This window comes from Panulirus ornatus, chromosome 59 (genome assembly GCF_036320965.1).
Source record: "Panulirus ornatus isolate Po-2019 chromosome 59, ASM3632096v1, whole genome shotgun sequence".
Taxonomy (NCBI): Eukaryota; Metazoa; Arthropoda; class Malacostraca; order Decapoda; family Palinuridae; genus Panulirus; species Panulirus ornatus.
Genome location: NC_092282.1, coordinates 27,226,864 through 27,250,099, shown reverse-complemented (window position 1 = coordinate 27,250,099; position 23,236 = coordinate 27,226,864). Strand labels below are relative to the sequence as shown.

Genomic DNA, 23,236 nt, shown 5'->3' with positions numbered 1-23,236 from the left:
TATGTTGTGTCAGTATTATGTTTGTTGTGGAGGGTGAAATGTGTAAGCATTGGTTGCCTGAGTGAAAAGCAGGATCTAGCTTTTTATTTCTACTTGAGGGTTGGTCATTGGTTATGGGATGGTTTGGGTGGTAGGAATCTAGTCCAGTTGCAAAGAATTCTTTTAGAGCAAGATGGTCGTAAACAAGACTACTACTTTCCTTCCAGTGATGATACAGCCTCTCAGAGGGTGACTATTTGCTGACAGATTAACGACTTGTAGCAGAATATGATAGCACCTTTATTTGTTTACATACCTATGTATATTATTCCTAGAGACAGGGGAGAAAGAATATTGCCCACATATTCCCTGCATGTCATAGAAGGCAACTAAAAGGAGTTGGGGAAGGGGGGGGGAATCCTCCCCTCATGTTTTACTTTTCAAAAGAGGGACTAGAGAAGGGGGCCATGTGACAAGTTTTTCCTCTGAGACTCAGTCGTTTGTTCTTGATGCTACCTTGCTAATGCAGGAAACGGCGGATATGTGTGAAACAAAAACTATGTATATGTTTGAATATCAAAAGCTTATATAACAAACCTGCAGACCACACGAAACGGGGCACAAAGAACAATCACTGGCTGCCTATCAAACACATGCATTCAACAAGTGCATACTGATGCAAAGACACTTCCAGAACAATCTTACTTCAGTATGCCTAGCATTCATTTCTTTGCAACTCCACTTTACCTGACCAACCTTTAACCAACCACCATGCCCCAACTTGAAGAACAAGACTTACCCCTGCTTTACACTTCCGCAACCTATACTTACAGATTGCCACTTGCCCCATAAAACAAGGTATTGTTGAATAGATACACACCTTAATGCAGGGGTTCCTAACCTGGGAATCATGAAGGATTACAAGGGGGGTCATGAAGCCTTGAGAGAATGTGGATATTTTTTCCTATACACAACACAGTTTTGGGAGAAATTGAGAGTCTAGGGCACCTTAAGCCTTAGTCTAGGGTGAAGGACGAGATGGTACATCATGTGTAGAATTTTATGGATCTCATTAAATGAATACTTGGATATGCAGCATGACTCTTTAGCACATGACCTCTTCCAGGAAAGATTAATAGCTCAGTTCTGGTGTGCTTTGCATCAGTCATATTCCGAGATCAGCATGTTGACCTTTTGTGTTCTGCCGTTCTCCTCCACTTATCTTTGTGAGTCTGGATTTCAACACATACAAATCAAAACTAAGAGCAGAAATAGACTGTATGCGGAGGATGACATGAGACCGGCTCTCACAAACACCCAGCCATGCATAGTAATTAGCCTCACCTCTCAGATGTAAGCCCCACCTTCCCATTAGATAGGTTGGAGAGTTGATAAAACGATGGGTATCTGTGAGTAAGAATATAAGCTTGGTTTAATAAACTTTAAATGGATATACCTAACGACACTCTATGGTGTATCATAGAAGTATTAAAATCTTTATTATTCATTTTTATGTTTCATGTTTTCACTTCTCACAAAAGGGATTGTCGAATGACTGTGAAATTGAACAGGCTGATATGGAGGAGGGGGTTGCGAGTGTTGCGGTATTTTGAGAAGGGTTCAAAAGCAGAAAAAGGTTAGAACCCACTGCCTTAATGACTTGATAAGTATTAAGCGTCCATCCTCCCAAACCAGTTTTACATACCACCCCATCAGAAGTACACCTGTCCAAAACTATGCTATCTAGATATTTATGAGTTACCCTTCTTGTCTATGTCTTTTGGTCTTTATAGTGGAACATGCTTTTTTGTGGTATATTTGAATAACTTGAAACTTACTACTGCTGTATCAAAAAATTTAGTTTTGAAGATAGACTTGATTTTAGTTTCCTGAACTTAAGTGTACTTGTGCTGTATTTTCATGATTATTAATACAATATTGTCTTGTTACAAGTTGAAGTGTTCTGTGTCTTATTTTTCAAACTTTTGTTCACACCAAAAATGTTCATATTGTCTCTCATTTCATCATTTGTTTATTTCCATGTTGCTGATTATACCATTATCTGTTATTGATTTTGTTGATTATATCTTTGGCTTTAAATGTCAGCTCTTACATATTACATTATTGATTAGTTGCACTTTTTATTAAACAGGCTATTCTTAGATTTCTTTTATGAATGTTCATTTTTTCAAAGAAAGGATATCATGTTTAAAAGAGATGTCATAAGGTGCATATAGGCTTACCATTAGAATTTTTAACTTGAGTATCCAATTCAGAGTTGATGTCCCAATGTGATCAGGGTATGAGTTATATAGATAATACAGAATGTGTCCATGGTTCATTGGGCAAAGGTATAGTTGCAGGGAATGAATATTAAGCTGTTGATAATGAAATACAAAATGACTTCCAGGTTACAAAATTATGTATTTAAGCATTTTAGGTCACGTGTCTCATGACAACTTTACACAAAATTATGCTTTCAAATTTTCAAGACCTTGTGCTCACTGACAGTGCAGCAAATCACTTGCCTAATTTTGCATACAGTCCAGTAGGTGAAGACATTTTAGGGTCCTGGATGTTTCCGTAAAACTTACATTATGTGAATGACTTAAAATATTCACTTGGTATTTGTTTCACTCAGGGGTGGAATATCGTAAACACTTCATACAGAATGTTCTATGGAATTATGCAGTTATATTTTTGGAATGTGCCATTATCATTGCAAATGCCATTATGTATTCCAGAGTTCACTGCAATGGTAGGATGGTGGTTACTGTGTCAGAATCATTAACCAGTAAGTCTTTTTATTGCCTATTGATATTTAGTTGAAATTCTTTTGTGACTTTTGAAAATAAAGTGCTTCCTTAAATTTAGTCCATATACTGAGTAAACAGTGTATAGTGTTATCACATCCCTGTATCCTCATTTTGGAATTCCTCAGAGAAAGTGAATTTGTGGTGTGGTATTTAGAAATTGGATATTTGAAGTATAATGGCACCACTCATAAATGTATTCCCTAACTTGTCTTTTTGGAGGCTTCTAATTTAATTGAGTTGTGAACCACTGAATGTTACTATCTTCCAAAGATTACATCACAGAGGACATATGTATCAAGTAAGAAAGTAAACCAAAAGCTTTGTTATCTGGCATTCAACTACCAGAAAGACATTGTATCAGGAATTTATAATATCTCCCAACATCCAGCATACATTGGCCATTCCTTGATGCTTATTGATTTGTTTTTCAGGATCAGAAAAAGATGCTGTTAAAAAAAGATTTCAGAAAAATTTGAATGGGGATAGCTGGACACCATACTGTATAAATGGGTAAAATGGGTAAAATAGGAATTTTCGAAAGATGCACCAGTTTCAAGTTAATTACTGAATGATTTATAAAGTTAGTTTTAATGTTTTTCTCCTTTAATGTTGTACCAGTCTGTTATTTGTTATTACAATGTGTAATTACAGAAATACAGTACTTTAGAACATTATTATGGTGTCTGAATTGTATTCAGCAAAATATTAAGGGGAAATATTTTTCAAAACTGTTGTATTCACATGTCCAGCACTGCTTAGGTTCAGCATATGTCAGATAATAAAGCTTTTCCTGCATTAAGTTTAATGTTGAAGCCTAAGTTACTGGCCTTCAGTTGTAGCAAGATTTTTATGAACAAAGATTGATATATTTGATTTGTTATGATCTTTTGAATACTGTGTATATTTTGTTATTTTCTGACTGGGTTAACCTCTTGTATAGTTTAAATATGACAGAAATTTTTGTTAATTACCCTAATGATTGTCACAGATTGAAAGATGGAACTGGCAACTAGCAGCATATGCCTGAGATTCCATGTTAATGTTTGTACAATAGTATGTCAGCTTGAAGCTGACATTAGGGTTTTAATTTGCCATTATAGCCTACCAGTAAATTCCTTCATATATTTATTGATGTGATCTTTCATGATAGTCTGTCCATTATCACCTTGTTTACTGTTGTGTGTATGTAGACGTGATCCACATGCAGTGCAAACATCCACCTCTGCCGCATTTTATACTAAGAGAAACATCCTCATCTGGTGAATGCCAGTAGCACAAATTAGGTTTAGCCTGAAAGGAGTGTTTGTAAGTAGCATCATTTAGCAAAGAGCTGGGTCACTGATATCTGCTCTTGATACATTGATTATACTTCTTTGAGTATTGTGATTTTCAAGGAAACTTACATAAGACAATCAATGTTAAATTTTGAGCCAAGAGTCTTTAATGCATCCCTTATTCTTAATTTTGTATTTCCAGGTTTTATTTCATTCATCCTCCAAGATGGATAATCATGTCCTGTGGAGTAGTATTGATATTACACTTAATGCATTAGTGTTCATTGAAAATGTGGTCAAGAATCAACACCAGTTGACTGGATTCCTCAATTAATTTGTGAAGTTCAGATGTTACTGATGAATGGCTGATATTGATTGGTGATAGAAAATCGGTGAATGACTGCAGCAGGTTTTGGCATGGGGCAGGGCAATGTTCACATGCTTGCCAGAACCACAGGTTCCCTGAACTTGTGATTGGTTCAAATTTTACATGTACTTTCTCTTATGGGATAATAACTTTATGTGAAGTTAGTGAAAATATTAGAAATGGTATTATGCATGTTTGGAGATGATTCATTAGCCGTCTCTTTTCCTCGAGAAAATTGGTGATGGCATATTCAGTGCTTATATAAATGTCAGACTGTAACATGTAATAGTACCAGTTAGAATTTATAAAAGGGCATGAAAGATTTCTCCCAGTTGCATTAGAAATTACGTATATGAAATTATTAATGTATTTATGCATAATTCAGTATCCTCTATACTTGTTCAGTAGATAATATTGGGTAACATTATGAAGCATGTCAACTAGTTATATCAGGTTTATCATTCGTATGAACATGAACTGCTCTTCTGCTGTGGTTTGCAATCCAGGCCAAATTTTCATTGACCTTTGTTAACGTTCTCCTTTCATTATAATTACCGTGGTCCACATCACAACAGTTTGTTTCTTTGTTTACGTTGCCCCAGTCATGCCGTTAGTACCCCTGCTCAACACTACATACTATATGTAGGACATTCGCCAAGCTGCTGGACTTCACTTACACATTGCCATTTTTGTATCATAGTTCACTAATGCTAGTGCAGTATGTACAGTGCGCAGAGACTTAATTTTTTAATAAACTCAGAAAAATATATTGGCTATTAATATTCCTGTATTTTCCGTATTGTAAGGCAGAAGTGTTTTTACTTTGTCTTTTATGAAAAGTTATATGATTCTGTGTTATGACAAGTCAAAATGAGCAATAGAAATTGATAACCTATCAAGTTAGGTACATATGAAAAAATTTTGCCTGTTGAAGGTCTAGCATGTCATGCTTACAGTAAATATTGCTTGAGGCATTATGTTGTTTTCAACAGCTGCTACATTTCTGTAGCAATAATCAGTTCTTGTTGATTTGGCACTTTAACCATGTCTCAATTTTTATTGAAGGTTTTGATGATCTTCTGAGGTATTTCATTATTCATTAGATGAAATGTCAAACAGTCTCTCTATCTTTCATGCCAGGCATTATGCACTTTTGTATTGATTCTTTTAAGTATATTCCCAAGAATATTTGTTGATTTACTCGTTTTCCCCATGTGTTCGCTTTTTAACTCCAATACATTTGATTTTTGTCCCTTTTTCTGTCGTGTATGAATTATCATATACCTGTCTCTTCTTTCAAGAGTTTGTGATAGCAACTCCTGTCATTTATGGTTGTTCATTTGTTCCATCTCAGTTTTACCTGCGAAGTGTTCCAAAATTCTACCAAGATTATTTGTTTCAGCTTGTTTAAGTTGGTGACTTTGCAGCACTATTCAATTTTGCTTCCTATGTGAGCAATGAACATTTTTTTCATCACCTTTCTGTCGTGAGTGATGCTGGAGTGAGTTATAGTTGTCCTGAGTTATACTGGCCTGAGTAATGGTTGTCCTGAGTGATGCTGGCCTGAGTTATGGTTGTCCTGAGTGATGCTGGCCTGAGTTATGGTTGTCCTGAGTGATGCTGGTGTGGGTGATGGTTGTCCCGAGTGATGCTGGTGTGGGTGATGGTTGTCCTGAGTGATGCTGGCCTGGGTGATGGTTGTCCTGAGTGATGCTGGTCTGGGCGATGGTTGTCCTGAGTGATGCTGGCCTGGGTGATGGTTGTCCTGAGTGATGCTGATCTGGGCGATGGTTGTCATGAGTGATGCTGGTCTGGGTGATGGTTGTCCTGAGTGATGCTGGCCTGGGTGATGGTTGTCCTGAGTGATGCTGGCCTGGATGATGGTTTTCCAGAGTGATGGTGGCCTGGGTGATGGTTGTCCTGAGTGATGCTGGCCTGGGTGATGGTTGTCCTGAGTGATGGTGGCCTGGTTGCCTGATGATGCCTGGCGTGGAGTGATGGTCCTGAGTGATGCTGGCTGGGGATGGTCTGGTAGGGTCTGTGATGGTTGTCCTGAGTGATGCTGGTGTGGGTGATGGTTGTCCTGAGTGATGCTGGCCTGGGTGATGATTGTCATGAGAGATGCTGGCGTGGGTGATGGTTGTCCTGAGTGATAGTGGTCTGGGTGATGGTGTCCTGAGTGATAGTGGTCTGGGTGATGGTTGTCCTGAGTGATGCTGGTCTGGGTGATGGTTGTCCTGAGTGATAGTGGTCTGGGTGATGGTTGTCCTGAGTAATAGTGATGGTTGTCCTGAGTGAAGTTGGCCTGGGTGATGGTGTTTGTCCTGAGTGATGGTGGCCTGGGTGATGGTTGTCCTGAGTGATAGTGGTCTGGGTGATGGTTGTCCTGAGTGATGCTGGTCTGGGTGATGGTTTTCCTGAGTGATGCTGGTTTGGGTGATGGTGGTTGTCCTGAGTGATGCTGGCCTGGGTGATGGTTGTCCTGAGTGATGGTGGCCTGGGTGATGGTTGTCCTGAGTGATGCTGGTTTGGGTGATGGTGGTTGTCCTGAGTGATGGTTGTCCTGAGTGATGCTGGTTTGGGTGATGGTGGTTGTCCTGAGTGATGGTGGCCTGGATGATGGTTGTCCTGAGTGATGCTGGCCTGGGTGATGGTTGTCCTGAGTGATAGTGGTCTGGGTGATGGTTGTCCTGAGTGATGCTGACCTGGGTGATGGTTGTCCTGAGTGATGCTGGTTTGGGTGATGGTGGTTGTCCTGAGTGATGGTGGCCTGGGTGATGGTTGTCCTGAGTGATGCTGGCCTGAGTGATGGTTGTCCTGAGTGATAGTGGTCTGGGTGATGGTGGTTGTCCTGAGTGATGGTGGCCTGGGTGATGGTTGTCCTGAGTGATGGTGGCCTGGGTGATGGTGGTTGTCCTGAGTGATGGTGGTCTGGGTGATGGTGGTTGTCCTGAGTGATGGTGGCCTGGGTGATGGTGGTTGTCCTGAGTGATGGTGGCCTGGGTGATGGTTGTCCTGAGTGATAGTGGTCTGGGTGATGGTGGTTGTCCTGAGTGATGCTGGTCTGGGTGATGGTGGTTGTCCTGAGTGATGGTGGCCTGGGTGATGGTTGTCCTGAGTGATAGTGGTCTGGGTGATGGTGGTTGTCCTGAGTGATGGTGGCCTGGGTGATGGTGGTTGTCCTGAGTGATGGTGGCCTGGGTGATGGTTGTCCTGAGTGATAGTGGTCTGGGTGATGGTGGTTGTCCTGAGTGATGGTGGCCTGGGTGATGGTGGTTGTCCTGAGTGATGGTGGCCTGGGTGATGGTTGTCCTGAGTGATAGTGGTCTGGGTGATGGTGGTTGTCCTGAGTGATGGTGGCCTGGGTGATGGTGGTTGTCCTGAGTGATGGTGGTCTGGGTGATGGTGGTTGTCCTGAGTGATGGTGGCCTGGGTGATGGTTGTCCTGAGTGATGGTGGCCTGGGTGATGGTGGTTGTCCTGAGTGATAGTGGCTGGGTGATGGGTTGTCCTGAGTGATGCTGGTCTGGGTGATGGTGGTTGTCCTGAGTGATGGTGGCCTGGGTGATGGTTGTCCTGAGTGATAGTGGTCTGGGTGATGGTGGTTGTCCTGAGTGATGTTGGCCTGGGTGATGGTGGTTGTCCTGAGTGATGGTGGCCTGGGTGATGGTTGTCCTGAGTGATAGTGGCCTGGGTGATGGTGGTTGTCCTGAGTGATGGTGGCCTGGGTGATGGTGGTTGTCCTGAGTGATGGTGGCCTGGGTGATGGTGGTTGTCCTGAGTGATGGTGGCCTGGGTGATGGTGGTTGTCCTGAGTGATGGTGGTTGTCCTGAGTGATGCTGGCCTGGGTGATGGTTGTACTGAGTGATAGTGGCCTGGGTGATGGTGGTTGTCCTGAGTGATGGTGGCCTGGGTGATGGTGGTTGTCCTGAGTGGTGGTGGCCTGGGTGATGCTGGCCTGGGTGATGGTTGTCCTGAGTGATGCTGGTGTAGGTGATGGTGGTTGTCCTGAGTGATGCTGGTGTAGGTGATGGTTGTCCTGAGTGATGCTGGCCTGGGTGATGGTGGTTGTCCTGAGTGATGGTGGCCTGGGTGATGGTGGTTGTCCTGAGTGATGGTGGTCTGGGTGATGGTGGTTGTCCTGAGTGATGGTGGCCTGAGTGATGGTGGTTGTCCTGAGTGATGGTGACCTGGGTGATGGTTGTCCTGAGTGATGGTGGCCTGGGTGATGGTTGTCCTGAGTGATGGTGGCCTGGGTGATGGTGGTTGTCCTGAGTGATGGTGACCTGGGTGATGGTGGTTGTCCTGAGTGATGCTGGTGTAGGTGATGGTTGTCCTGAGTGATGGTGGCCTGAGTGATGGTGGTTGTCCTGAGTGATGGTGGCCTGGGTGATGGTGGTTGTCCTGAGTGATGGTGGCCTGGGTGATGGTGGTTGTCCTGAGTGATGGTGGCCTGGGTGATGGTGGTTGTCCTGAGTGATGGTGGTTGTCCTGAGTGATGGTGGCCTGGGTGATGGTGGTTGTCCTGAGTGATGGTGGTTGTCCTGAGTGATGGTGTCCTGGGTCATCGTTTTCTATACCTTCATCCCTCAGTGCAGAGGTTCAGTGTAACGCCACCAGATAATGACTGGATTAGCCATGTAACTGTTTACCAGACAGTGAGGACCTTGCTGGTAAGGACAAGATCGCGGGTGGTTATCATGAATGATGATGATGACCAATATGGCGACCAACATGCAGGTAATCCACATCTTGCCTTACGAAATATGAGCCAATCCTTTCCCTCAACGTACAAAGGTGTGGTTAACGCTGCGTACGTTTGTAGGGAAGGTCACTTCCATGATAGTCGTAAGTTCGTAAGTTTTAATCATGTAGAAAGTTTAAGTGAAACAATGTGATATACTTGATGATGACTGTTTATGTCAATCGTCAGCCAAGATGTGCGCGCCATCTTTTACCCCAGTCACCCACCTGGGCCCCACGTTCTCTCTCACGTGGAATGGGATATAACAGATCATCTTCAATTACACCGCCATATTAGATACCGTACTATACATATGGATATGTATGATGTCTCCAAACGTGCTGTATGACGTGGCAGCTCCCAGGAAGGTGGGTTTTGGTAACTTCTTGCTCAAAGGAGCGATCAATACGTAGTGGTTATCGCGCCATAGTTCCTGCATGCCACAACGTAGTCAACACATGTACATTGTTTGGCTATAATTTACCTTGGTTGATCCCTCACGGTATAAACGGATGCGATAAATCTTTTTTTTTTTAATGGGGTGAGGTGGAGGGGAGGGTGTTGACAATAAGTAGTTATTAAATGGCCGGGTTTGGTTGAGTGAGGGTGACGCGTAGTAATACGTGAATGTGCTTGGGCCACAGTACTGCCGCGCGCCTCTCTCATATTGGTTTCCTTGCCAAGTATTACAGGACGATGACCGACCCCTGAGGAGGGGCTTCCTCCTTCTGCCGCGCCATACAAGACCAGCAGCAGGATATTGTGTCAGTCTTGCTCCTCCAGGTGAAACGATTATTACGAATGAGTAACGCACTAGTTTGAACATTGCCTGTGCAGGAAGGAAGGATGTGGCTTGGGCTGGCTCTCTTCCACTACCCACCCATCCATCACCACTGCATCCTCCACTGTAAAACCATGACACGCCCGTTTGATTAGTAATGTTCTATATCAAATGTTCTATATATACATACCAGTCTATAAACATACATCGTATGTCACAACCACTATGAACATACACTCAATATATAGGTCAACCACTGTGAACATGACGCCATATGGGGTGTCATCAGCCACTGTGAACATAACTCCCCTTCATATGTGTCATGTATCACTGTGAACACATTAACCCTATACGTCATGCCACTTACGAATATATCATCCCTTGGTGTGACCACATATGTGTTATGAACCACTGTGAACACGCCAACCCTCAATACCAACCACTGTAAACATACTACATTTAAGCCAACCCATTTTATACGTGAAATTGTCGCTCTTTCCATATTGATATGTATGATAATAATGATAATTATGATCATGATAATTATAATAATATGTATGATAATAATAATAATAATAATAATAGACAGAGTAACGAGATACAAGAATAAACTTGTCTTTACTGCAAGAGTTTATTTGTAATTTTATAAGTCAAATGATTATGTTAAGTTGAAGAGAAAGATTGTTGTTATGGGTTGTAATGATGATGATGATGGTTATGTAAGATGGCGGGTTATCAGCTCGTCTTGAACCTGGATTGAAACAAATAAATCCATTTTTGAAAAGCGTAAGGTAACAAGGGCGAGGTTCCATGAGGTGTGGGGTCATGTTAGGCTCACTTGTAACTGCTGTACGCTCACGCCCTCAATGGCTCTTACGTTAGGTTGTTAGGCCAACTAACAACCCAAACAATCCCAAAAAATATAGAATTTTGCCCACGATGATCCAGGCAGATAAAACCCAACCAAGGAAAATGAAGATAATTATTGACGTATTGAAAACACGAAAACTAACCCAAACTGTTACTTTGTCTTGTCTTTCAAGTAGTCCTAGAAAATGGTAGTGAGGTTACCTGCATGTGGCCATCATACACTGAGGCTGGCAGTCCACACATCATGTAAATGATCATACATACATTGTCCCACACATCATGTAAATGATCATACATACATTGTCCCACACATCATGCAGATGATCATACATACATTGTCCCACACATCATGTAGATGATCATACATACATTGTCCCACACATCATGTAGATGATCATACATACATTGTCCCACACATCATGCATATGATCATACATACATTGTCCCACACATCATGTAGATGATCATACATACATTGTCCCACACATCATGTAGATGATCATACATACATTGTCCCACACATCATGCATATGATCATACATACATTGTCCCACACATCATGCATATGATCATACATACATTGTCCCACACATCATGCAAATGATCATACATACATTGTGTGAGGTCAACAATGGTTGGGTCCAGTGTGGTCTTCGTCATGATGGTACAGTGTCATCATGTATGTGAAGTAATATATTCCATGTGTCACTGGGAAGTAATAATATATTCCATATTCTCCATAACTACATCTTATAACCTATCTTACAAGTTTGAACATATGTACATATAAGAATAGAGACACATTCAATATATGAACCATTAACTACCCGTTACAACGAGTGATTGGCTAGGCAGCCCATAGTGGCCGTGACGTCACTGTTGTAAACATGGCCATGTGTCCCCCCCCCCACCTAACCTAATCTGAGCATATTATCATTGTGGTTTGAACAATGACAGACCCACAGTTTAGTAACTGCAATGTGCAACATGCATAAATAGGAAAAAGGAAGATGCTTTAATAAACTGCTCTAAACAACAACAACAACAACAACAACAAGAATTGTCCAGGTAGAATGATGCCTTAGTGAGTGTGAACCACCTCATCACCGCCACTTGGGTCGTTAGGCTAAATTGAGAGTCGGTACAGAAGAGAGTGAAGTTGTAACGCTAGGCCAACTTCACCCTTCTGTCCTCGTCAGACTGTGACGATGGTTGTTTGGTGGTGTGTAACGATCGTTACCACAGGTCAAGATGCACAACCCATCCAACATGTTAATCTGTCCTTTATAAAGACACGCACAACCTGTCGTCATCATAATGATCATCATCATTATTATTCAGGGAAATACAAATGTGGATCAACAATACAGTGAAGGCTTGCTTTGTGTAGTAGTGAACATTCATCACATTTATCTAACCAATACATGTAGACCATGTCTACAACTATAAGGGAAAATGCTATATTTTTTTCTCTGTATAGATTTATTCCCTTTCAATACCATTAATGTCAATATTAGTCATGGTTACAGCCTAGTGTAATGCAGTTTGTTATTCATTTTAGTGTTGAGGTTATGTCTTCACTATAGATATGGAATATGGTCTGTATTCATCGTCTTTATATTCAGGAGAAAATGATTTCAATAAATTTCTTCCAACGTGAAAGATGAACCAAATTGGATAAAGTTAATCATAATAATGAAGAATCTAACGTAGCCTAACGTAACGTAACGTAACGTAACGTAACGTAACCTAACCTAACCTAACCTAACCTAACCGATCGCTCACTTTCCTTGGGTAATTAACCTGTCGAAATCGCCATTTTCGTTTTACAAATGAATTGATTTAGAGGAATGCGACGGCACTTCATGGTCAAAGGAAAATATAAAGATGACGCAAAGTAATGGTAAAACTTGGGTAAAACCATAGTGTTCATTTGGTTATTTTTCCACTGCTTGGAATTTAGTCATGAAGGTACAACTCCATATTGAAGCATTTATGAATGTATTCCGAGGCAAACATGTCTTCCACGATCACTTACTGGGCAGTTAAACATTCCTTCAGTACTTCCAGGATCACTTACTGGGCAGTTAAACATTCCTTCAGTACTTCCGCAAAACTTTATACATGACACCCTGAGGCAGCTGCAAGCACCATATATATATATATATATATATATATATATATATCATACAAACCTCCAACAGCCAGGATCGAACCTGGGACCCCTGTGCAAGAGGCAGGCATGCTAACCGTTAGGCTAAGGCACTGTATAATAGGAAACAACTATCCATATACCTGCGCTTTGTACAGTTAGGTTCGGTAAAACGCTATCAGCTGGCTATGTGTTCTGTTCGGAAACAACCGATAGACCCCGTTGCTCACCATTGTGAGACGAAGGGTATTCGAGTACTTAGTATTTCGAATAGTTGATTCCTATTATACAGTCCCTTAGCCTAGCGGTTAGCATGCCTGCCTCTTGCACAGGAGTCCCGGGTTCGATTCTGGCTGTTGGAGGTTTGTATGTTCTACGAAGGTGCGTGTTCATATGCATTCTATTCGTATATATATATATATATATATATATAATGAAAGAGGTATGACCATATTCAATTTTTTTCATTAAAAACATTTTGCTTTTGCCAATTTTGTTATTTCTTGGTAAACAATTTCATGTTTTACGTAAATGTGTTTTGTCTGCATGATTCCATCCAACGAGTAAATATGAAACAAGTAAACAGAAATTTCACAGGTGAGAATTGTAGTAACACAAGTGAGAGTGAAGGTAGTCAGTCTACTGTAAGATTGTATCATTAATATCATATTCAACAAAATATCTATGTACGACAAAACTTAACTTTATCCATATTTCATAATAGCGATTGTCCTTGTAACTTATGAACTCTGGCAAAGGTAAGACTATAAATATACATTGTTTTATGGGAATTAAAAAGAAAATACGTAGTTCATAACTGAATATCAATATATTTTCCAACCAGGAATTGACTAAAGTACAACATGTCCAAAAAGGATATATATAATATATATATATATATATATAATATATATATATATATATATAATATATATATATATATATATATATATATATATATATATATGCAATAAAAACTCAAGACTCTGGGCAATGAATGATATATGTTATTTTTTGATAAATTTTTTATATGTAATTAATGTTTAATAAAAAATTTGAAATTATTATGGTTTGTTTTGATATATTTAAAATGTAATGTATTTAATGAGATTTATGTATATGTGATGTAATTATTTAATGAGAATTATTGATTATATGATGTAATATTGATGATAATATGATATGAAATTTATATAAATAAATGATTAATATATTTTGATGTTTGTGTATTATGGATATGTTTTTATGATATGATGTATTATATTTGGATATGTTAATGTGATGATTTTAATGTGAATAAATATGTTTAATTATATTGTATGATATGTAATGATTTTATTATAAGGGTTATATTATAATGATTTTAAATGATTTATATTGATTAATGATTTATAATATGGATGAATGTTTTAATATTGATTAAGATGAATTGTTTATTATGAAAGATTTTATTATTTATATGTGAATGTAATGAGATGTTATTAATATTTTATTGTTTATTTGTTGATTAAAGATGTTATATTATGTTTAAATGATTTAAAGATTATTGATTGTTATTAATGATATTAATGAATATTTAAAATTTGGGGAAGAATGTAATATGTTTTTAATTGGATGTGTATGAATTATTTATGTATATTTTTAATAAATGGAATGAATGTTTATTATATGATGTGAATTATAAAATTTATATGATTTTAATTTGTAAAAATATTTGTGATTAATGATGTATTATATTGTAATATAATGATTATAATTATGAAGTGTTTATTATGATTTATATGAAGATGTAATTGATTTTTGAATATGTTATGAATATTTATATATATGAATTAATGATGATTATAATGATTGATTGAATTATTTTGATATTATTAATTTGATGATATTATTGATATTATTGTTGATATTATTGATGATATTATTGATGATATTATTGATGATGTAATTGATTATATTATTGATGATGTTATTGATATTATTGATGTTATTGATATTATTGATGATGTTATTGATGATATTATTGATGATGTTATTGATGATATTATTGATATTATTGATGATATTATTGATGATGTAATTGATTATTATTATTGATGATGTTATTGATATTATTGATGATGTTATTGATATTATTGATGATGTTATTGATATTATTGATGTTATTGATGATGTTATTGATGATGTTATTGATGATGTTATTGATGATATTATTGATGATGTTATTGATATTATTGATGATGTTATTGATGATATTATTGATGTTATTGATGATATTATTGATAATATTATTGATAATATTATTGATATTATTGATGTTATTGATGATATTATTGATGATGTTATTGATGATGTTATTGATATTATTGATGATGTTATTGATATTATTGATGATGTTATTGATGATATTATTGATGATGTTATTGATGATATTATTGATGATGTTATTGATGATGTCATTGATATTATTGATGATATTATTGATGATGTTATTGATATTATTGATGATGTTATTGATGATATTATTGATGTTATTGATGATATTATTGATAATATTATTGATAATATTATTGATAATATTATTGATGTTATTGATGATATTATTGATGATGTTATTGATGATGTTATTGATATTATTGATGATGTTATTGATGATGTTATTGATGATGTTATTGATGATATTATTGATAATATTATTGATGTTATTGATGATATCATTGATGATGTTATTGATGATGTTATTGATAATATTATTGATGTTATTGATGATGTTATTGATGTTATTGATATTATTGATGATGTTATTGATGATGTTATTGATGATGTTATTGATGATGTTATTGATGATGTTATTGATATTATTGATGTTATTGATGATATTATTGATGTTATTGATGATATTATTTATAATATTATTGATAATATTATTGATGTTATTGATGATGTTATTGATGATTGATGATGTTATTGATGATATTATTGATGATATTATTGATGATGTTATTGATGATATTATTGATATTATTGATGTTATTGATGATGTTATTGATGATGTTATTGATGATGTTATTGATATTATTGATAATATTATTGATAATTTGAATGGTTAATATTTGTTGTTGATGTATGATGGAGGTGTGAGCAGTGTGTGTATGTTACATCTGGAGTGAAGTAGTTTATATAAAGTATAAATGTTATATATAAAAAACGGCCACTTGTAATGGTGTTATGTTGTTACATAACGCTAGTTGTAATGAAAGTGTTATGTTGTTACATAACAGTAGTTGTAACCTTGTGTTACACAGACTCAGGTTGTGTACTACACCCACACCTGCTAAACTGAGGCAAAGTTGTGTATGTTAATTACATTTGGACAACCGATCGTTAATGGGTAGTTCTGACCTCGATGGTTAATGGGTAGTTCTGACCTGGATGGTTAAGACAGACAATGTGTGACGTGACCAGTTTGTGACACGTTACGACGTGTGACGCACACACTTCTGTTGTGATCAATTCATTCATTATTTATGACCATGTTATCAAACAGTGATGTAGTTGTGATCAACCACCTTCAGGTTGTAACAACCCCAAGTAACACTTCACCAAGCACGTGTTCACAACCCGGACCTACGTACGTACCTTCACTTTCTATATTGTCTCGTTTATTATTGTTTATTGTAAGAGGTCAATAATGCTATCAAGGTCAACATACATCTAATGACCGAAAACATCTGTTTACGACGTATTGAGACGAGAATAAACACACAGGTGGTTGTTACATAGACCCAATGTTGATGTTGTGATTGTAACCATGATTTAGTTTGGTTAAGTTTAATATAAGTTGTATTTGTTGATCAATTGTTTACTAATGTTACTGTAGTATGTCATCATCACAAGATCTCGCAAAGTGTCGTTGGTGAAAACATGTATTGCTTTATTTACGACCCTTCAACACGACCTTTGTGCACGACGGTACGACCCTTGATCACGACGGTACGACGCCCGCCCGCCCGACGTAAGGTGGGGGAACCACGATTGCCAACATGCTTCTGGTCGTATCTGTTTTTTGGTGTGTTGCAGGTACAGCTTGTGATACTGGTGTGTTGCAGGTACGGCTTGTGATACTGGTGTGTTGGTGACGCAGCCTGACTTGATGTGTTGCGGGTACGGCTTGTAATGTTGGTGTGTTGCGGGAACGCTCTGTGGTCTGTGTTTTGGAAGTACAACTTGTACTACTAGTGCTCTGGAGACAAGGGCGATAATGGTGGTGTATTTACAGGTACGAGTGACCCGTGAGGACGATGTGTGGCGGACGGTGTTGTGCACGAGCTGCGGGCGACCGTCATCACGTAAGTAAACTCGATTCATAACTGTAATGGTTGACATGTTGGCCCGCCAGAACCTGAGATGGAAGGAGCGCCATTTCCCCCGTGCTCAGGGGAGCGTCACAGTGTGTGAACCGTGCGACCTGTGCGTCAGTCTAGCTCGGGTGGGTAGAGAGGGATGCGTCAATGGTGCGTGCGTCATGCGTACATGATGGTGGTCAGGAACGTACGATATGACGTCACTCCTACACATATGCACTTCTACATACATACACAGACATATACATACTTACACATGTACATATTCATACTTTATTGCCTTCATCCTTCCCCATCGCCACGCCACCACACATGGAATAACATCCCCCTCCCCCCTCATGTGCGCGAGGTAGCGCTAGGAAAAGAGAACAAAGGCCACATTCGTTCACACTCAGTCTGGCTGTCACGTGTAATGCACCGAAACCACAGCTCCCTTTCCACATCCAGGCCCCACAGACTTCCCATGGTTTACCCCAGACGCTTCGCATGCCCTGGTTCAATCCACTGACAGCACGTCGACCCCGGTATACCACATTCACCTCCAGCTGTTCAATGTAATACTAAGACCAGACGACACACAGGCACACCCAAGTGTTGGGTGTAGTACACTCTGTACTGTACACGTGTACTTATCTTGTTTATATGTTCAAGTATCGACGATAATTTTGAAATTTTGATCGAAAATTAGAATGAACCTTTGACGTTCAGAGCTTTTGAGACATTTAGATAAATTTCGATTAGAAATACGACAAAAAATATATTTTGACCAACATGTATCTATGTTTGACATCAACACGTGTCCATGTTTGACATCAGCACGTGTCCATGTTTGACATCAACACGTGTCCATGTTTGACATCAACACGTGTCCATGTTTGACATCAACACGTGTCCATGTTTGACATCAACACGTGTCCATGTTTGCCATGTTTATGCTTGGTGTTACACAATATCATGTCAGTGTGTATGCTGTGTACTGCTGTGATATGCTACACTTAAAGCTGATACTTAGCTGTGTTAACCCTGTACCCCTCCTCCCACCGGGCTAGCCTAGCCACACAACATAGCAACTACTCAACATTGGTGGGTTACCCCCCCCCCCTGGTACAGTGTAGCGGGTGGGTCACCCCTGGTACAGTGTAGCGGGTGGGTCACCCCTGGTACAGTGTAGCGGGTGGGTCACCCCTGGTACAGTGTAGCGGGTGGGTCACCCCTGGTACAGTGTAGCGGGTGGGTCACCCCTGGTACAGTGTAGCGGGTGGGTCACCCCTGGTACAGTGTAGCGGGTGGGTCACCCCTGGTACAGTGTAGCGGGTGGGTCACCCCTGGTACAGTGTAGCGGGTGGGTCACCCCTGGTACAGTGTAGCGGGTGGGTCACCCCTGGTACAGTGTAGCGGGTGGGTCACCCCTGGTACAGTGTAGCGGGTGGGTCACCCCTGGTACAGTGTAGCGGGTGGGTCACCCCTGGTACAGTGTAGCGGGTGGGTCACCCCTGGTACAGTGTAGCGGGTGGGTCACCCCTGGTACAGTGTAGTGGGTGGGTCACCCCTGGTACATCATCAAATGGTCGGTCATTTAAGATGTTGCCTCGAGCATATGGAATGGTAGGGTGGGCATGAATCAGGGTGGGTGGGGCTTTAGTGGTGGTGGGTGGGGTATGTCATGGTGGCTGGGAGATGAGTCATGCTGACGAGTCATTGAGGGTGGAGCCTGAGCTGCGGTGGGCGGGGCATGCGTCGAGATGGGGGCGGGGGGGGGGGATGCTTGGGAGTTGGTGGGTGGAACGAGTCGTTGTAGGTAAGGGCGTGAATCACACGTTAGGTGGGGCATGAATCATGGTAGGTGGGGCATGAATCATGGTAGGTGGGGAATGAATCATGGTAAGTGGGGCATGAATTATGGTAAGTTGGGCATGAATCACGGTAGGTGGGACATGAATCATGGTAGGTGGGGCATGAATCACGGTAGGTGGGGCATGAATTATGGTATGTGGGGCATGAATCACGGTAGGTGGGGCATGAATTATGGTATGTGGGGCATGAATCACGGTAGGTGGGACATGAATCATGGTAGGTGGGGCATGAATCACGGTAGGTGGGGCATGAATCATGGTAGGTGGGCGTGAATCATGGTAAGGGGCATGAGCCATGGTAGGTGGGCGTGAATCATGGTAAGGGGCATGAACCACGGTAGGTGGGGCATGAATCACGCTAGGTGGGGCATGAATCATGGTAAGTGGGGCATGAATCACGGTAGGTTGGGCGTGAATCATGGTAAGTGGGGCATGAATCACGGTAGGTTGGGCGTGAATCATGGTAAGTGGGGCATGAATCACGGTAGGTGGGGCATGAATCATGGTAGGTTGGGCGTGAATCATGGTAAGTGGGGCATGAACCACGGTAGGTGGGGCATGAATCATGGTAGGTTGGGCGTGAATCATGGTAAGTGGGGCATGAATCACGGTAGGTGGGGCATGAATCATGGTAGGTTGGGCGTGAATCATGGTAAGTGGGGCATGAACCACGGTAGGTGGGGCATGAATCATGGTAGGTCGGGCATGAATCATGGTAGTTGGGGCATGAATCATGGTAAGTGGGGCATGAATTGTGGTAGGTGGGGCATGAATTGTGGTAGGTAGGGCCTGAATTATGGTAGGTTGGGCATGAATCATGGTAGGTGGGGCATGAATCATGGTAGGTGGGGCATGAATCATGGTAGGTGGGGCATGAATTATGGTAGGTGGGCATGAATCACTGTAGGTGGGGCATGAATCATGGTAGGTGGGGCATGAATTATGGTAGGTGGGCATAAATCATGGTGAGTGGGGCATGAATTATGGTAGTTGGGCATGAATCATGGTATGTGGGGCATGAATTATGGTAGGTTGGGCATGAATCACTGTAGGTGGGGCATGAATCATGGTAGGTGGGGCATGGATTATGGTAGGTGGGGGGCATGAATCATGGTAAGTGGAACGTGAATCATGTTAGGTGAGACGTGAATCATGGTAGGTGAGACATGAGTCATGGTAGGTGAGACGTGAATCATGGTAGGTGAGACGTGAATCATGGTAGGGGAGACGTGAATCATGGTAGGTGAGACGTGAATCATGGTAGGTGAGACATGAGTCATGGTAGGTGAGACGTGAATCATGGTAGGGGAGACGTGAATCATGGTAGGTGAGACGTGAATCATGGTAGGTGAGACATGAGTCATGGTAGGTGAGACGTGAATCATGGTAGGGGAGACGTGAATCATGGTAGGTGAGACATGAGTCATGGTAGGTGAGACGTGAATCATGGTAGGTGAGACATGAGTCATGGTAGGTGAGACGTGAATCATGGTAGGTGAGACGTGAATCATGGTAGGGGAGACGTGAATCATGGTAGGTGAGACGTGAATCATGGTAGGTGAGACGTGAATCATGGTAGGTGAGACATGAGTCATGGTAGGTGAGACGTGAATCATGGTAGGTGAGACGTGAATCATGGTAGGTGAGACGTGAGTCATGGCTGGTTGGGGTCCAGAGGTGGGTGATGGCAGATAAACTTTACAACTTACTAAAACGTTTGCTATCAGTTTGACTCACCACGAGAAACGTTTGTGAATCATGTTTTGCTTTACTCAGGAAGATACATTTTCTACCATGAGGCGTATGTATGGGTAAGCCTACGCTTTCCCCAGCAGGAAGGTAGAATGCGTCATACGCCCGGACCCGGTGTTCTAGTGAGGGAATTTCCTTCAGCCATAGTGGGAAATTGGTGACCGTTTTCTGTGGCAAATTGAAGGATTGATTGAAGAGGTGAAAGAAGGCGTCACGGCCGGGGGGGGCGGGTGTACAGAGCCAGGACTACAGAAGGAGGCGTGTGTACAGCTAAATGTGGGAACTCTGTAGTGAATCGTGTGGGCGGGGCGTGTAGACGAGAGGCGGAGTCACGAAATGTAAGGGGGAGGGGCAAGTCCCTGAGCCACCGTGTCTAGTGGGTGCGGAAGCCCCTCCCTCGCCCCGCCTTTCCGGCCTATCACGCCACCGTCCGCTGGAGGCGGCGGCCAATCCGCGGCCGGCCCTCACCTGGGGTGGGCTGGGCGGGGAGGAGGACCGGCGGGTGGGTCAGCTTTAAGATGTTCCCGCCAGGACGACTTCATACATAAATTTCAGGTTTATATCCTGGCAAGAAAGACGTGGATCGATCACGCGTACATCTGTCTGTCCTTTTTTGATGGCGTCCGTGTGCATGTGTGGCTGGCTGGCTGGCTGGCTGGCTGGCTGGCGGTCACGTGTGTCTTGTGTAGTTGGGGGGGGGGGGGGGGGGGCACCACCGCTACACACCTCCTCCTGTACCACTCCCACACCTCCAACCTGTGTACCACGCACCTCCTCCCATCCCCAACCTCACCTCACACCTCCCCATCACATCTCTCTCTCTCTCTCTCTCCTGCTTTACTATCCTGTCTCCACCTATAGTGGTGGGGGGGGGGGGGCCTTCTGCTATACTATTACTGACCTCCAGCAGATAACCTGGTCATAGACCATCAGGTCTGGTGTTATCTGACCTTCCCATGTACTGTCCTCCAGCAGATAACCTGGTCATAGACCATCAGGTCTGGTGTTATCTGACCTTCCCATGTACTGTCCTCCAGCAGATAACCTGGTCATAGACCATCAGGTCTTGTGTTATCTGACCTTCCCATGTACTGTCCTCCAGCAGATAACCTGGTCATAGACCATCAGGTCTGGTGTTATCTGACCATCTCCTTACCATATCTCCCCAGACCTACTTAGTCTCCCTCTCAGTTCACCTCTCATATCTCCCCACATACACTTACCTCCCCACAAGCACATTTATCCTCCCCATCGCCTCTTGCCCACACGCCTCTCTCCCCAGACCAAGATGTTAACCCTGGCCTTCTGTTATCACCCCAGCGGCCCAGTGTGGGCTGCCCCACCCCGACCTCTGCCCTCACCTGCCCACCCTACCCTGTGTTTGACCCACCTCCCTCCACCCCACTTGTTACTCAACTCTCGCCTTCCTTTACAATATACCCAACCCACCTTACCCCGCGCCTCACCCCGCCTTACCCCGCGCCTCACCCCACCTTACCCCGCGTCTCGCCCCACCTTATCCCGCGCCTCACCCCACCTTACCCCGCGCCTCACCCCACCTTACCCCGCGCCTCACCCCACCTTACCCCGCGACTCACCCCACATCTCCCCGCACATCACCCCACCTCTCCCTGCACCTCGCCCCACCTCTTCCCGCGCCTCACCTCCACTCCCCCGCGCCTCATCCCGCCTGCGCCTTTTGAAGGGACGTGTTGCTCTTAGTAAGTTCGTATTGCTCTCTCTCTCTCTCTCTCTCTCTCTCTCTCTCTCTCTCTCTCTCTCTCTCTCTCTCTCTCTCTCTCTCACCTCCACCAAGTGTGACCTTACCACCACCAGCAGGAAGTGACCACACACTTCACTCGTCTCTTCTCACAATTACATCCACAAGTTTCTCTGTGGTTCACATGTCAATGAGTCATTATCAAGTGATGGCCAAGAACCTCTACACACTTATGTTTGATACTGTAATCATACTTGATCGCCGTTTCCAACGCTAGCAAGGTAGCGCCACGAACAAACGAAGAAAGGCCATATTCGTTCACATTCATGCTCTGGCTATCATGTGTAATTCATATATCTCATACATCCTACCCTAGCCATGTCTTCTACATTCATGATAGAACAACAACGCCTGGGAAGTCGGCCACGTCCACCGTGCGGCACCATGACGTCATGTACGGGTGTGCACGTGGGGTAATGGCCAGGTATTTGAGCAGTAAGTGTTGCGTGTCTTCCTCGGGGGCAGAAAGTGTCCTGCCATGTCATACATCGGTAACGCTACAGT

General features: G+C 41.9%; 1 protein-coding gene across 2 annotated transcripts in view; it reads left to right on the top strand.

Moving 5' to 3' along the window:
• The first annotated feature begins 17,182 nt into the window (after positions 1-17,182).
• The window catches only part of Axud1 (AXIN1 up-regulated 1), a 164,943-nt gene continuing 158,889 nt past the window's right edge, over positions 17,183-23,236 (top strand). For both annotated transcript variants that reach the window (XM_071696577.1, XM_071696572.1), the window contains exon 1: positions 17,183-17,332. In XM_071696577.1, the coding sequence (XP_071552678.1) occupies positions 17,285-17,332 (48 nt within the window). In that variant the 5' untranslated portion in view covers positions 17,183-17,284. The remainder of the gene's footprint in view (positions 17,333-23,236) is intronic.